This window comes from Rissa tridactyla, chromosome 1 (assembly GCF_028500815.1).
Source record: "Rissa tridactyla isolate bRisTri1 chromosome 1, bRisTri1.patW.cur.20221130, whole genome shotgun sequence".
NCBI lineage: Eukaryota > Metazoa > Chordata > Aves > Charadriiformes > Laridae > Rissa > Rissa tridactyla.
Window position 1 is genome coordinate 179,920,937 of NC_071466.1, and position 18,102 is coordinate 179,939,038.

The window sequence follows — 18,102 nt, forward strand, 5'->3', positions numbered from 1 at the left end:
TACCACCTAACTTTTAAATGATTTGACAGCTTTGAAGAAAGCTCTTATACTGTGTAAATTACTACTACTGATGAGAGGCACCAACAGCAAAAACTGAGCTGGAATTGGTAGAAAAAGAAATTATGAATTGAAAAACTTGAAAAATATATATGAATTCTCAAAAATAACTTCTGAGATGTTCTTACAAGTTCCTCCCTGGTTCGTCCCCAAAATACAAAAGGATACATAGAAGTCAAATGAAATTAAGAAAGTGAGGTCACAGTGACTATTGGGACCAAAAAACTTCCTAAGAAATTCCATTTACATAGTTATATATGAAATGCTGCTTATGCAAAATTTCTTGTTAGTTTAGAGGGGCAAATTTGAAAATCTTATATTACAAATATCGTCACTGCCCATTTTAAAATATAATTATGAAAAGAAGTATGAACACTCAAAAGAAGATTTAAGGTTTACTTACAGATTTATTGTCATCATTACTCGATGTTGGGTCTTTGTAGCTGGAGCCTGGTAATGCTGGAAAATCTTCATTGTGTATTGAAAAGTCCTGGGACTGCTCACTTGCTGGTTTTGTTACCATTCCAACTATCACCAAAATGAAAGCAGGAATAACATTAAATGACTGCTAAGTAAAGAATTTTCTGCTGTTGATCTTGCTTACTGTCCGTTTTCATTATGTGCAAGCTGTACAGCAGAAATGACTTTCAAAAAAAACCAGGTAAACCAAAACAAAGCATATTCATTTAAAACATCCACACATATTAGACTAAAGCCTCTTATTTAAGTGTGAGCTGAGAAACACTCCGTGTTAAATTCATAGACACATCTACTGCTTTAAGAATGAAGCCCAGTACTTTTACCAGGACAAGCACCGGTTTTGCACATTCAAATAATCAAATAATCTTTACAGGCATTGTTAAAGCGGTATTTAAGGGAATCCACTGATGAAGGAAGGATGTACTGCTTTTAAGTTTATAATACATTTTTCCTCCATCCCCTAATTGCATGAAGAATTTCTTAGCATGATCTCTTTTAGAAGCACGTATTCTTAAAGGATGCCCAGCTAACTTGCAACAGAACATATCACCAATGAAATACTTGCCTGTGACATAAGAACGACTCCTACTTTCAGTATGAAAACTGAAAGCATTTAGCCTGCAACTCTCAGTGCTCTGACCCTAATTTAAAAAAAGTAGGCCAGTCACATTGGAACATGGATTCCGACTACTGAAAAGCAACATTCTTTTTTTCTTTTTTTTTTTTTTTATGCCAGTTAAAAAAAACCAAAACCCAAAACAAACAAACCAAAAAAACAATCAAAGAAAAGCCCCCACACCACACACCCAAGGATAAATATTCTTTGCCGAGAGACAGAGAAGTAATTCAGTGATTTGGTTGCAAACAACACTGCACTACAGAAAAAGACGACAGAAGTAGTCTAGGGCCTAATTTTCAAAGACTCTTAATAGATGTATAGGATCTAAATTAGTTCAGTAGCTGACAATATATATGACTTGCTCTACTATTCTGAAGTTAGAGATCAAAGGTCCTTTATTTTAAGGAACCACTGAGTGGAACCACTTTAAAAAAAACCCAACAATCACTGAGTTAATCTTGTTTCTGCCGTTCACCTTTTTCATCCAGAGTTGTTATGATTTCTTCCACTGTACCAATAAAACTGACAGTGAGCTGTATTGCTTATTCTCATTCTATCTAAAAAGCTGTTTGAAGTCTCATTTTCCTAAATAAGCTAAGCATGAAGAAAGCATGTCTCTGCTCAGCTTCAAGCCTTTTTCTTTGCCTTGATCACAGCCAAAAGCGCTCTCCACTTTTTATTGCTGGAGACAGTATCCAGTGCATCTCATATTCCTACTTCTTGATTGTTTCTACCATGATACCTATCCCCTGCATCAAGCAGATGGCTCAACATAACTCTTCAGATAGAGAAATTTCTTTCCTGATTCACCACACAGACGTGCAAACAGCTGTGCTAGCACCAAAAAGGGGAAATGGTGTGAGCACGGGAGCAATTGCAGATATTTTTTTTTATGCAGCAATGCTGCTGAATGGTGAACTCCAGCTCCATGCTGGAAGTACACCTGTGTGGGTCTCCTTCCCACTTTCTATCAATTTTCCATGTAATGGCTTCTCTTTCAGAGACAGACGAAAACTCATGTAAACCACAAGCCGTATTAGCTCCCCACTCTCAGCGTGACTTTTCAGTGTCTTCATTTGGGGAAGTGACTCTCCCCTGTGTTTAGAAGCATCTCAGTTTAACTCATTTAGCTTTTTCTCACAGCTATCTTAAGCAGAGGGCCCTGGTTACGCCCCATTCGTGAGGCTACTTTCTCCTGATAATGCGGTATCTATTATTTCTCTTCAATAAAGTTGGCGATATCTCTGAAAAACACTAGGTTGTTATAGTTAGAAAATACTGGGTTATTTTTGGTTGGAAATTTGACAAGTCTCGCAGAAATAACTTTAGATTATAAAAGCAACTTTTCAGGGTAGCTGATGCAACATGCATAACAAAATCTACTAAAGCAGTAACAAAAAAAAAGCATTGTGCCTAAGCTTACCCGAATTTTTTCCAGACCCAAATAATAAGATTTGTATCCGCCTTAAAGTTTTTCCTTTATTAATTTTTAAGCTGTTCAGTACTTGGAATCTGACTGATAATAGTTGATGCTTATAGGTTATTTTTTGAAGTCTGATGTTCATCGTAAGAGTGACAGTGAACAGCACTACAGCAAGCACTACCAATTAACAGAGAAACTATACAGTATGTTTACAGCTGCTGACTTTTTACACAGTAACACCTCTAGCAACCAAATATTATTCCTAAAATTTACTCCTCCAGACCTCGACGGTTCTTGTATACATGCGTTTAGAAAATAACCTATTGCCTAAGACAGGTCTAGAGCGAGCAGTTTCCGAGTATTCACAATATACAGACTGAAAACCCCAACAACCTCTATCGATGGTGAAAGTAATGCAGATGTGAGTTCTAATACTTACAAAAGCCTGAGGACAATCTCCAACCACAGAGATATGGATTATTTATTTTTAAAAAAAACAGACTTAGGAGCTCAAGTGTCTGGCATTTTTGAAAACACTACCTATTGTCTTATGAACAGCAAAAGGTGAATCAAGCAAATACCGATTTCATTCAAACAGCTTTCAAAAGTATAGTCTTACCATAGGGTGCCCTTCCAGCTAAAGGGTTTATTAATGGAGTTGGATTGCCACTTCCTTCCCTTCTGTTTCTGTCTGCTAGTGCTGGAAAATCTGAGAGGTCCAGTCCTGTCACATTTTCACTTCCATCTACAATAAAAACCAGATATTTTAATTCCCTTACGTTTTTTACTCAGACTTCATTATGTGCAAAATAAATATAGGATATATTTTCTCTCTTCAAATTGACCTTTTTACTCTTACTATAATTATTACAAATAACTACAGCCTGAGTGTCATGAGACTAGCCTAACAAGCATCAAGATGTTTGTGGTTTGTTTTCAAACAATAGCTAGTCAACAGTATTTAGTAACAAGGTTTATTCATTTTGAATTAAAGGCTGCACACATAAAATACAGGCAGACTGTCAAAATTCCAGTACTAGAATAGGTAAACTGTATAAATTTAAGGAGCTATCAAGAAGAAATTCAAGAGAAGATAATGACCCATATTAACAGCAGCATCGAGGAGCTCTTTTGTCCTTAGATAAGGTAAGATAAAACTGAAGCAACTGTAGAGCCAATGCAGTGCAAGTGACATGGGAACATTTTTTGATTTGCAGCAGAAAATACTACAAAGGCAAGACCAGAGCTGCAGCTCTATAAAGATGCCATAAGGTCCTATGGGATGCCCAAACCCTTCCACTCTGTGATATCACCAGCACCTCATGTTGCTTCACATACACAGTCACCTACAGAAACATCAGCATGGACAAACCTAAGACATTTATGCACAAGGGTATTATCCCCTCTTTAGGTCATTAAATTCAGGTGAAGAAGTAATTCCCAGAGAACAACCCCAACTTAAATAACCGATTGAAAGGATCACATTATAAACCAGCTGTTCAAAAGGAGTCTGAGATTTCAAAAATGCTTTCCCACTGTTTTTACCCTATCTTCTTCTTCTCTGATCCCTTTTTCAATTCCATAAGCTATTCTGTATTTCTAACCAACTAAGTATAATCTATAGTCATATGATGTACACTGAGTATTCTACAGAATACTTTCATTTTGTCTTCAAAAGTATTAAAATCCAATGTTACAAAGTACTAACAGTTTCATAGCACTGCTCTTACAGCAGCATTTCTATGAAACAGGAAAATTACAACAAAGTTGCACTCCAACAGAACACAGTATTTTCAGTTAGACTTATTTAGTCTAAAAATCTCTCTATTGTACTTTAAGATCAGCATTAATCAGACTAAACTCACCTGTTCCATTAAAAATGTTACTTGATAAGGAGTTATTCATTCCAAATGCCTGATTTCTGTTCATCCCAAATCCAGACATACTGTGAAAAAAATCCAGGAAGTCAGACAAAAGGGTATACATACTTTGTAATTTCCAGTGGAAGGAGCATTAAGGGGAAAAAACCCCCTATGACACTTAAATTATTTCAAGCTTAGGCAACCCACATTAGCCTATACTCAGTTTTTAATTCTTTTCCTCTGTATTTCTAAAAACTCTGAGCCGCAGCAGCGGGCACCGCTCAATCAAGACAACTGGAATGACTTCAAAATAACTTAGTTTATTTGTTTGTTTATTGTTTGTAAACTGTGCCTTAAGACATCTGTCAACGAACAAGTTATGACAAACATGATCATTACTCAATAATTCCATCCAGGAAAACAAAGTAGCAGTAAATGCGGTAGTGAAGAGTTAGACTGCAATCCATTCATTTGCAGGTGGGAAGCTGGATCATGAAAGTGATCAGGTTTGTCATGACTCAGTTATAAACTGAACAGCTAAGGTGTGCAATCATCACCATGTACATATGGTAATAGCATGAGCATAAGGATGGGCTCTGCCACACAAAGACATCAGCTAAATTGAAGTTTTATATAGTCAGGCAAAAATGTTTGAAGATATCTAACTACCATACAGGACTACTGTGGTTGCAAAGACACCCTCACGAAGGATCCGCTTCATTCTATGCAAGCTGTAGATGTCGAGAAGCCCAAAGGCAGGCCCCAGCTGAGTGAAATTCTGAATTTCTGCCCTGTGGGAAATCACAACATTCGTTTTTCCTCTGTAACAGGATGAAAGTTGATCTTTTAGAAGTTTATGTAACTAAAAATATCAAACGTTTTCCTAGTGGAAATTTTACCTACACAGACTTCTTCCACAGCTACAAATCTGAAGCATTTCATTCCAATTTGAAATAACCTTAAATGCTTCATTTTGGATTGAGACATCAAGAAAGGGAACAGTTAGCCAAGACTAGTCCTATCCTGCTTTGCTTCTCCAAGGTGGTGTATCTGAAAGACATCCAGATCTTGGACACCTCACGCACCTGAAGAAACACATTCCAAGTATCATCTGTGAATTCTAGACCTGGTGAGAGCACCAAGAGGAGACAACTTGATCTTGAGGACATACAATCTAGCTTGATGACAGACGGTATTTCCCATGCGAGGGGCTTTTTGTTTGCTTTTAAAGTAATCAGAAATAACCATGTTAAGAATTTCAGGGATAAGAAAAGGATTAGGCCATAAAATGCATATTTCCCTACAATTACTTGTAACCTGTTTTACCAATGGAACTAATGAAGGGGAAGTAAAGTATTTTTTATGTTCAAAAACCTAAAAAGTTGCATTGCTCCAACTAAGGCAAACATTCAGAAAACACTTCTCGGAAGTCACGTAATTCATACACCTGTCAAGGAAACACCATAACTTTTTTTCCAAGTATCATTTCAAAATTTTGTTAAATATGTCAATTAAAAATCGGATATGTACTACTACTATACTTCTGTAGGCTAATAAACTGTGGAATAAGAACTTGTCACTGTTGTAGTGATATTTCCTTCTCAACTTGTAAAAAATTGTAGCTTCTTGAAAATGAGATATACAATGCAAACAGTGAAAGATGAGGATTTAATTCAAATGCTCCTACAGACAGGGATTTCATTATCTACCCTACAAGTAAACGATATTTAAACACTTATTTTTTACACATACATCAATATCAAAAATCACTGTCTCCCGCATGTAGAGTTTATAATTATACTACTACTTCAATCCTTTGTGATGCTCAGGTTCCAAAAATACTTTAAAATGTAAAGTTATCATCTTAAATTATCATCTCCTTTACTTGCAGCTATACATCACAGGAAAGAAAAGGCAAATTCTATGTAATCAGAGGCAAGATACAAAGTCTTCTCACACTCCAAGAACATAAACTGCTACTACCAAATCTCTATTGCCATGACTGAGAAAAGCACTTTTATGCTTATATCATAGTGTGAAACTACAGAACTAAATAGCCTGACCAAGCTTCAGATAACCATGACATTAGTTTTCACCTTCCTTTATCCATTCTGTAAAATACTAGGTGGGGTTAGAGGAGGCATCTGACTGCCATGAGCTCGCTTGTGCTCTGTGGGAGAGCCAGTCCCCTAAGGAACGGCCTGAAGGGAGAAAAAGGATGAAACTGGGAGCACAGAGATCATGAGGTTGTGGAATGAAGCCTGGAAAGCAATCAGGTGTGCGAAGATGTGACCACACACATTAAATAATTAAAATCGACACACTTTTTACTACCAGTTTATCAGTATGAACTAAGGATAAACATAGCACCAAAACACAGTTAAAGCCTAATGATTTATGATCTTATGATCTTGCCCCGTTAGAAAAAGAGCAGAAGTGACTGAGAAGCTTTTGGCATCAGAATGAGCACCACATCCTTAACCGAAAGGCAAACCACTGTTCTCTATATTATTCCAGAATTTAAAGAAGTAAAACGCTAGGTCCCTACCGCATCTGAATCAGTTAACTATTCTTCCAGAATAACTATTGTGTTTTTAAATATTGCCTTTCTTCTTTCCAAACTCACAGATGAAGAGTCTTAAAATGGAGGCATATACCCAAAAATCAACGCATGTTTCAAGAACAAAGTCAGGAACACATGAGAAACTTCACATATCTTAAAGAAGCAGCAGCGAAAATGCAGTAGTCAGAAACAGAATTTAGCTTAAAGGCCTCAAAAAGCTTGTGTGAATATTAAAAGCAGCTTCAAAGTTTATTGCCAGGAGACAAGAACACACGAAGCAGCGCTTTTGAGCTTTATTCTAATGGATAAAAATTAGATTTCCAGAGCAGCATTTAAGCACGTCCATGGCTGCAGAGGGATAGTCTCACTAAACAGCCTTACCTGTTCACAGTAAAAGGTTGTCGAGAGGGTTGCTGCTTTGGCATACATATTATGCTTGGAGAGCTTCTGTTGGGGCTGCCTAACCCTGAACTGCTCATGCTGTTTGTCCTGCTGGGAATTCCAATGCCCTGACCAACCTGGGAGTGGTTCATCATATTCCTAGGATTCATAGGCAATATCCCCCTGAAAGAGAAAAAACCATCCACAGAGATGAATCTGTACAATAGTATTTGGTTACTCATTTAGATTACTAACGTAGGATGGACTCTGAGCTGTTGCAACTTAATTTGTGCTTAGCGTCAACACAGCATGTTTGGATTACTCTCTATAATTAACGTAGTTTTGGATTTCTTCAGAAACACCAGATGACCCATTACATACTGATCAAGTCCTTGGTAAGGTTTAGATAAATACTTAAATACTATGCATTTGGAAAGGTGTTACAGCTCTTTTTTCAATGACCGCTTCCTTTTAATGACCTACTACCTCAATGTTCTTAAATAGCATATGACATCCATATAAAAATTTTAACTGTACATTTACCAGAACAACCAAAAACCAGCCTCTTACATTCTGAAGCAGAATTTGCCAGCAATTTGTCCTTTACATACAAAAATCAAATACCGTCTTACAGTAAGTCCTATCTTACTGTTTTACAGTATTATTTCCCTAACATAGGCAGTGGTCAATAGAAACTACTTTTTTTTTTCCCATTAATCAGACTGTAAAGTAGTCAAGGCAAAATATGCAGATCATTTAACAAGTGCTCTGCAGAAAGACACAATTGCAGAAATATTGGCTATCAATAAATACCTGCTCGGAGATGGAGGCGTGTGAAGTGACATTGTTGGTACCCCTGTTGTTGGCGTTACGTGGCTCGGTAACTGAGTGCCTTGTGATAAGCTGCGATTTAACTGAGGGGTATTGTTGCTCATTCCCCTCATTGGAAGGCCTAGTGCACCTATTGAAAAAAAATTCAGAGGGGTGGAGATACAGAGCAATCAGGAACAAAGTCTTCTCCATCAGGTGTAGATGGAAACAATTTATGCTAAAAACCTACAAAAAAGTGTAAAGACTGAAGGAAAGTGCAGTGTAAAAACTAAGTCCTTGTTTGCATAACAGAAGCCCAATTATTTCAAATTTAGCCCCATTTCTGTTAAACTTTAGAAAGGCTCTTTAAGGAATTTCTGAACTTGAGTCACTAACAAAATCTTGTTTCCTTTGAGACACATACTGCGGAGAAAGGTTTTAGTTTTGATTTTTTGATGACGAAGTGGAAATCTACAAATTATCTCAAAAAAGCAGCATTTTGAGAAAATTAATAACTGCACTCAAGAAATATGTTAATTACTTTTGAATAAACTGATATATATTTGTCCAGTATTTAGAACACTGATCTGTCTTGTTAAACATTAAGCACATCTTTAATAAAAAAAGTTAATAATATTTAATTAACAATAACATTGCTTTTAGGACAACAAAAGCAACTTTTTAGTCCAGTTCTCTGCAAAGTTTAAGTTGCTTCTTTTTGATAACAGAATTTCAGTGTCCACAATCAAGTCAAGTTCAATCTTTTGAGAAAAGAAAGCAAGGAGAATTTTAACTGCCTTCTATCAGCATTTAAAAATATACAGAAGATTTTTAACATTGTGATCAAAAGTATTTTCTACACAAACAATTGGGCGTGACAGAAGTAAGCACTTCAGTGAGGTAAGAAAAGAAATCGCTTTAACTCAGAACAGCAAAAGATTAGTTGCTGATCATCTCAAAATGTCCAAAAACTTTATGAGGTTTCTCATCATTCTCACATGGCTTTTCTGTGTTTATGCAGTTTTGGAATTATGTTCGAAGACACGAAAAAGTCATTTAGTACAACGTATCAATAGAAACAAACTTAGCACATAAAATGTGATAGCTGTAAGTAACAGTCTCTATTGCTTCTGCATAAGGCTGCTGAGGTAGACTCACAGAACTCAAAACCTGATGTCACACACCGAACAAAAGAAAAATGATGATCAATCAGCACTCTCCCATGGTAAATCATCCCTGCAGAAGAGCTGAATATGCCAGCGTATAACATGATTAAATACTAAGAATGCAAAGAAAGGACACTGCATATGCTCAGGTTATTATCATGGGCAAGGTCTGAAGAAACCTCCCAGTTGTTCAGCTCTCACACTTTAAGAGCTGCTGTCTGTCCGTATCCTACCCGACAATTTGCAAGCCAAGAAGTTTGCAATAACACTCAAAAGTTTTGATAACACTCAAATTTATCCCTGTACATTCAGATTCAGAGGTAGTGTGACTTGCTATAACAAGCCTCCTAAGACTTCATTAAATACTGATTATATTAAGGTGTTCACTGTAAATATTTTGGCAATTTGCTGCATCAGAATAATTTCAATGAGCATAAATATACATTATAAATAATATTTCATGCTGATTAACAATTAAGTGGGATTTTAAAAATAAAATGGTAAAGAAAAAATACATACACTTCCAAACTAGATACAGTACACTGAAAAACATGATTACAATATTCAGGTTAATTTTATGCAAGCATTTATTTCAGCAAAGCCAGTTTTACACTGATGGTTATTTCTCGTTGTTGGCTTTCTTTAACTAGAATTTTTAACGAGTAGGGCTGTTACAGTGAAGTAGAACTATATTCCTGGGGCTGGCAAGTAGGGCCAGTTAAAATATTCACCATAAGAAAAAATAAAAATCATCTTTTTTCTTATGCTTCCTTTTTCCACTTTTTTAATAGAGACAAGAGATCTGCATGGGCTATATTGGAGGCTGATAATGAAGTGGCCAATTTCCTGCCTAATAGTTAAGTTTAAGTTATGTTAACTCTATAACGTGACATCTTGCTAAATGACTGACAGCTACCAATCTACAAGCGCACAGGCATTATCAGCTTTGGTTTTCCTCCAAGTATTTTAATCATAAGCATTGACTTCAGCACAGAAGTTTCTTGCCCCTTTTTCTCAAAATTTGGTAGGAACTGAACCCTGATAATATTTACTTTCAAGCTTTTAAGCCATGCACGTCTCTATGTTAGGGAGATTATGTCCTAGGCACCACAACCAACTGAATGAGTAAGAAAGTTGATGAAAAAAGTTAACCTTAAAAATAAACAACAAATAACTGTGATAAACAGAATGAATAAACTACTTCAGTATCTTTATACAGTTAAGTCTGAAAGGTTCAATAGTGCCAGATTCAGGACCCAAAAAGACAAAAGCCAAACATGACTGTGAGACTGGCGAGAAACTGCTCATAGAAGTCTCAGTAGCATAATCAAATGCCAGTTTATATTACAGGGTCACTCATCAACAGCCCCTGAGATAGTAAGAACCTCACTATATATTTTAAACTGTTTGAAGAAAGCCGATAGAAGTCGTGAAGGCCATGCATCTAGCAGACAAAGCTTTTAGTTTGTCCAGTTAAAGCTCACACTCTCTGAAGTATTCTAAAGACAGCTTTTCTTAGAATCTGAGTCAGATGCATTTGGCAAGAAAGTTGCAAACGTTCAAAAGCCTACAGTGATAAAACAGAGATGTTCACAAACCTGTTTTACTTGTGTAACTCTATCTAATTCAGATACTCTAAGTCACTTTCTGGATGCACCTCTCAACTACGAGGAGGTTCAGTTCTCAAGGCTGGCCCTTAAGTGAGGTGGCCAGCGTTACACACTGTGACTGCTGCTCTATAGGTCTTCTACTGCAACAGTATACACAAGACTGGCAGACACAGAAAAAATCTTCAAGGTATGAAAAAGAAAAAAAGGTGATGCAGAATGTAATAATCTTACTGGCATAGTTCTTTGCCAAATGCTAGTTGCCAAACATGTACACAATATTCAATTCGCTCATGTAGAGCATGAAATATCAGTTATAATTTAAGGTATAATTTCCTTCTATTCCTTACATATTTTTCTGAACTAGGCTCATTTTGGCCTAACTCACTTTCCTTACTTTTTCCTTCAGAAAGCCACAGCTAAAACACAGACATTCTTTATAGGAAGATCATATTTGGATATTTAACAGCTACACAGCATCCATATATATGACACCTTGCATATTAAACACTGCAAAAATGCATACTAAGCAAAGCAAAAATATATCTTAAAAAAAAAAAATATAAAAGTCACACAAATAAGGAGACATACTGTCTTTTTTACAATCACCAGAAAACAAAGCCATATGCATGTTCTCTATCCAAAGAGCATAAAACTAGGGCATATGTAGCATAAAATAAACATATCAATAAAAAGAATTCTTACTTTGTTGCCCGTATAAACTTGCCCCAAACTGAGACAGCTGACCTGATGTTGATGGTGATGCCAGCATCTAAAATGTAAGAAGAAGAAAAGGTTATTAAAGACACAAAGATATTGTGCTATCTTGCTCTGAAAGTTGACAAAGTATATTGTTTTGCCAAAAAAGCCAAAACAGCAACTGAAAAGTCCTCTGAAGTCATCAAAAGTTTTAGAAACTCCCCAAAATATCTGCACATTACAACTGTAACAGTATTTTACATGTCAATTAAAAATTATGACTTTACATGTATAAAATCTCTTCTACTAAATTTCTTCTACTTGCGACAAATAACATAGAGGAAGAAGATCCAAAAGCTTTCAGTTTTTCTACCCTTGTAGCTAAGAGACCAGTCTTTACAGAAGAAGGAACACAGTTATTTAAATCGGATATAGGGGTTTTTTTTCCCCTGTAAAACATGCATCATACAAGCAGATCAATCCCTGTTGAATGTAACAGCAGCAAGTGCAAAGTTTCATATTATCAGTTACAATAGCAAAAGGTGGGAAATGAGTGGCTAGGTAGCAGCAGGTATATAGAAACAGATATGAACTTCAGACAAGGTTCCAATGTTAGAAGTGTAATGTACCTCCCTAAGAGCTAGATCCTTGCTTATATATACCATATGGATAGGCAAGATGTACAAATGTCAGAAGTAATCTTTCCTGCTCTGCTACACCCACTTTAGAGACATCGCATATTACCAAATATTTCCATTAAAATCTCGTCAACTTTCAGACACCACGCAAGAAATGTGCCAAACTAAAGAGATTCTTGAGAAGAATAAGATCTGAAAAAGATCATGATCCATGAAGAAAGATTGAGATCTGGGTTTGCACAGTCAAAAAAGAAGGCAACTAAGGTAGGGACATGACACCAGACTTCCAGTCGTTGTTCTAAGAGGAAAAGAGCAAATTACTCTCCATGCTGCTGCAGAAATGGGAAGTATTAATAAATTTGAGAAACAGGAGATCTAGACTAAATATCTGGGGCAAAAAAAGCCCTTCGCAATCTTAAGGATGGTTAAGCACTGGAACATCCATCCCTGGATGTTTTTGAAGAACAGATTAGATGTTCATCAACATTAGGTATAGCAAATCATCCCTTGGAGTAAGGCAACGTATTAGTTGACCATCCAGCTCTCAACAGAATATGCTACTCGTACTTACTAACTCATGGGCAAAAGACATTTGGCTTGTTTGGTGCAGTAGTCTGGACTTGGATTGAATTTTAGGATGGTTTTAAGGAAATAAACATCTGGATTCTTACACATAAGGGGATTTCAAGCTTTTTCAACTTCAGAGTACAGAATTCAAATCAAAATAACTTTCACTGTGATAAAGTGCAAATTGCTTTGTTGACTTAATCTAGACAGATGTAAAATTCAAACAAACCTTATAAACTGAATCTGCTAGTTGTCTATACTGGGGCGAAATCCAGATGGTAGAAATGAGAAAGAAGACATGCAGGGTAGACACTAAATATCAAAAGCAGCATTCATGTCTTTCAATCATAAAGTATCTATAATTTTTGAATACATACAGAAGGCATGAGAAAAGAAATTACAGCAGGCAATTAGTGTAGACCACCAGAAGATGTATCAGAAATATCACCCCAAAATGCTATATACTCACACATATTTTGAACAAACTGTACATATTTGACAGTAAGCAACTACAGCAATAAACATCCACACTTACACATGCAAGAGGTTTAAAATACTAAGACAAAAACTTTCTGTAGAAAAAAGTATAACTACAATATATGCCAAACTGGACCAAAGTTCTCCTTTCTTAGTGAAGAACTGGCTGTGAACAAAAGAACATTTTAAATAACTACCAGTGGCTTCAGGTCAGCACTCAGGCAGAAAAGGCCACATCTGCATTAGCAAGTAATGCCACCAGAGGGAAATGCATTTGTAAAACACAAAAGTTTATCCTGAGGGCCTATCGTATATACTGTATGCATTTCTAACTAGAGTTAGCCACGACTAAAACACCTGATGCCATGGACTGGTTGCCTATTAGTGAGCAGAACATGTTTGGTGCACTCCTGGAGCAGCACTTCCAGCCTATTTTGATCCCGAAGGAATAAAATTCACTCACACCAAGACTTCTCTGCAAAAGCATGAAGAAGTGGGGACACGTGGGAGACAGACTTCAAAAGCACACTCCCCATCCAAACTAACAAACTGATGTTTGCTAAACATTGATAAAACAAGCAGAGTAGTTTTAAGAAAGGAAGGACAAAGTAAAATGTTGAGTTAAAACCACCCAAACATTAAAGTTTGACAAGTTGAAAAATCCGAGAATATGTTGCAAGGTGTGGCAAATCGTAATTCCATGGAAAAAATAATGAGAAAGAGTTACGAAACACCTTCAGAGAGAATGACAAGGGCACAGAAGCAAAGAAAACCCCAAACCAAACCAACCAGATATTGAGACAGAAACAGCAGCCAAAAAGTACTACTAGCTTTGGGACAGGTAAGCAAAACAGTTAAGCTAAAAAGAAGATCCCGTAAGAACAGCTGCCCAGGGCATTCAAAAATTGCTGTGATGGCATGTGATACAATAAGCAAAAGATGGTACAAACCTCAGCATAAAAACCTTTTATTTACATTAACTTGGATAAAAAAAATAATAAAAAAATCACAGACCTAAGATGTACTAGATTACTTGAAAGAGGGGAAAAAGAATCTCACCTCTTCTACATTGAGTACTTCAGTTTAGAAGAAAAGGAACGGCAAATAGTATTTAATGAACACTGCTTATTAGAAATTGGATTTTCTTTTGAAACACTGCAAAGTGGGTCACACTTATCGTGCCATTTGCTTTTACATGAAAAGTTAATTGCAAAATGACTTGTAGAGAAACATTTATAGAAAACCATAATAAAGGCCAAGTACTAAATTCAATAAGTCTAACAACTACTCTTAAAGTCATAACACACTTAGAACATCAAAGATAATAAGCCTGAAGAAGAAATTAATAAATATTTCTGTGGATCTGTTCCAGGCTGATTAACTGCAGCATTTCTCAAATCTCACTTCTTCTCTCTCTAGTTTATTTGCAATATGCAAAATAAAAAAAAAAATCCCCAGTATGAAACAGTTTTTTCTGTCATAGGTAAGTAAGGAGCAGTTTAAAATTTTGTCTTCTTTTTCTATTATTTCCATATAATTTAGGTCAACAACAAAACCACTAAATTAGCAAAAACCTTAATTTATACTACCAGGATCTTTATTTGCATTCATCACCTCTGAGTCACTATTATAGTCTATTCAAACTTGGTCTATCAAAAATAACAGAGACTCAAGATGAACACTATTAGTAGTATTAAAAACATTCCTTCTGGCATTCGGCAATCATCATTTTATCTGACTGGACTACTAGCCACACAACACACAAAGTAAAACAACTCTCCACGAGTGTACTTGCAACAATGGCCGGAAGTTACTCTTGAATTTCTTTTAGTCTACAACAGCCAAAGGTAATGATAATCTAATAAGATCTAAAGCAGTCTAACTCTTATGGTCACTAAAGCTGCTTCCAGTCCATAAGATCTTTTAAGCTTTACCCAATTATGTATATTTTAGGAAAAAATGCTTACATTTATACCTGTAACAACATATGGAAAAAAAAAACCCATAACAAATTATTGAGATCACATTGATGAACTATGTATTCTAGCAGTACGTATACAATACCAGCTTTTTAAAACAAGTGACTAATAATCTTTGATCGAGTCAAGGAAATTGTAAACAAGCTTCTGACACTTATAGCTTTTGCTGCACATGTATGAAAAAAAATAATCCACTCTTCAAACTTTGGCATTTAGATTTAATTCAATTTGCCAGTGGTTAACAGCTACAAAATCCAACAGTGAAATAGCATGGGATTTCTGCATCTATTCCAACCTTATATGACTGAACTAGACAGACTGTTTCAGTTTGCTTTCCCTGTACACGTTAGGAGACAGAGGAGGCCTAAGACTTGCCTCTCCCACAAGGCAAGGAGACAACCAAGCAAGACCTTGTGTAACATGAAGGGTGCACTTTATTCTGCTGGCGTACAGAAGGACCGACGCTCAGGTTGAAGGACTGAGTTGATGATAGTCAACTAAAATGCGAGCATCATTTTACTCGCAAGTCTCAAACAGTCACAGTGCAGTTCTGATCAAGGAAGATTCTGTTTCTAAACTCAAACTAACTGACGATTCAAGCAGATGGCCCAATTTTTCTAGACTGGCCCACACCAAAAAATCAGTAAGCTGAAACATGCTACAGTCAATTTCCTAGCCCTAGTGATGAACCAGATTTTACCATAAATGCTTTTGTCAACTCACGATTGGTTTACTGCAGTAAATTCATTTAAGAGCATCAAAAACCTCGAAAAAACAACACCAGCAGTTGCTTAAACTTGCCAGAACCATGAAAAAACTGCTGCATTTTACAACCGTCTCGGGAGACTGGTGAACACAGGCTGCAGCCTCCCTGAAAGCAGAGGGAGGCGGCGGGGGAGGCCCAGCAGCAGAGCCGGCTGATGGGGTTCCCACCACCCCCCTGCACTGCAGCATCCTGCATCTTCCAAGCAAGCCCCCAACCTACCATGGGGACAGCTGCCTGTCACCCTAACTGCTGCCATAGCACACTTCGGCACAGCGGCACCAAGAAAACTCAGTAAAGCAAGACTTCTGCGAAGGCTTCTATATTATGCAGTTATAGCCTAAAGCTACTTTCTTAAACACAAAGCAAGCTGAAGTTAAAACACATCACTCCAATGCTAGGAAGTTGGAAAGAAAAAGCAAAACATGTTAGAATAAGCAAGTAAGTCTGTAAGTAATATCTGGCCTGATAAATGATGGGCTTCTCACAGGTGCAAGTATCAGCATAATTTTATATTTGCACTACTTTATTTCTGGTATCTGCCATCTGTGCTACACTATTTAATAATAAAACAGCTGACCCACAGCCTCAAAAGAAGGAAGTGTTATACTGCTTTAAAAAATAACAATAAATCAGGCCAACAGACAACAGATGAAAAAAATACAGATTTTTCTATACTCTGACAGTTTTTTAGTAGTATTATTAGTTCTCCTCTAGATTACGAACCACTTGTAATACAGTGCTCACAAAATTCCATCACAAGAAAATATTTCCAAAACTCAAAATCGGAGATCAACAAAGAAATCTTGAAAGCCTTATAACTGCAGGGTATTATCTGCAAGTGAAAATTTTTACCAATCAAAATTACTTGTGAAATATAAAACCAAATACAATACTGAAAAATAAATGAAATTTTATTCAGTCTTCCAGATTTCAGCATTTAAGGTTGAGGTCCCCTGCTTCCCATGGCACTTGGGAAGCAGAAGGAGGTAGGAGACCACACTGTTGTTGGCAGCAGTATCTCAAGATCTTAAAGGCAAGATGTTGCCTTTGAATGACAATGATGTTATTAACACAAGGTTAACAGGGATATTAATGTAAAACTCTAAAAACAAATTCTCCCTGTTTAGAGACATTTAGTTTGATGGTATAGTGTACTAACAAACCAAAAGATTACTGAAAACTTGTTGAAAGCTGCTACAAAAACCGCCATAAGCAATTAAGAACTAGGACAACAAAGCAAATATTTTATTTCAATTAAATAACCAGTTGCATATGAAAAACTAAAAAAAAACAAAAACAAAACAAAACCCACCCACATACTGAGCACGTAAACCACCAATATTACAATACAATATGTTCAGTGAACTGAATTACTGTGTAAGAAACCACAACCTCCCCTTTCTACAAAAGACAGATGATTCTATGCACGGAATTATCTCGTCCAAGGAACAACTTCATATGGTAAAGCGGACTCAAAAACTACTATATATTGTTGATTTAAGTGGAGATGCAGTAAAATATAGCTTTTAGATAAAGTACAGAAACAATACTTTCCACAGTCACTTAGTTCTTCTATTTAAAAAAAAGAATCTAAATACAAACTCAACCATAGTGAAAACTGTATACTACAGTCATCAATAGTGAAATTGATTTCCTTGTGATGTAATTTCAAATTGTAAAGTAAGCGATGTGAAATAACTTTAATTCAGATATATACTTCTCGCAAACTGTATGACAGAGTATAAAAAAAACATTTTTCTCTCTAAGTAAAATGAGTTTATCATGTATTGTTTTATTTGATAAACCCATCCAGGTACATAAGTGACACAGTAAAAGGCTGCATTTTGCATTCTAAACTTCTGGTTCTTTCTTTATTATGAAATCAGAAGCTACAGGTAGAATGCCAATAGGCTCTGAAAGGGTATACTGCATTAAAACACAAAACCTCCCTCAATTTGTTTCTAATCTTATCCCCTGCAAGTCCATCCAACTGTTTTCAATTAATGGC

General features: G+C 36.3%; 1 protein-coding gene across 6 annotated transcripts in view; it reads right to left on the reverse strand.

Moving 5' to 3' along the window:
* The window catches only part of CNOT2 (CCR4-NOT transcription complex subunit 2), a 92,229-nt gene that overhangs the window by 15,853 nt on the left and 58,274 nt on the right, over positions 1-18,102 (reverse strand). For 5 of the 6 annotated variants that reach the window (XM_054192607.1, XM_054192627.1, XM_054192617.1 and 2 more), the window contains 6 exons: positions 11,674-11,740; positions 8,199-8,346; positions 7,386-7,568; positions 4,445-4,524; positions 3,199-3,324; positions 461-585 (listed from right to left, as the gene is read on the reverse strand). In XM_054192607.1, coding sequence (XP_054048582.1) covers positions 461-585; positions 3,199-3,324; positions 4,445-4,524; positions 7,386-7,568; positions 8,199-8,346; positions 11,674-11,740 — 729 coding nt within the window. The remainder of the gene's footprint in view (positions 1-460; positions 586-3,198; positions 3,325-4,444; positions 4,525-7,385; positions 7,569-8,198; positions 8,347-11,673; positions 11,741-18,102) is intronic. The other variant, XM_054192641.1, reaches the window with a different exon arrangement.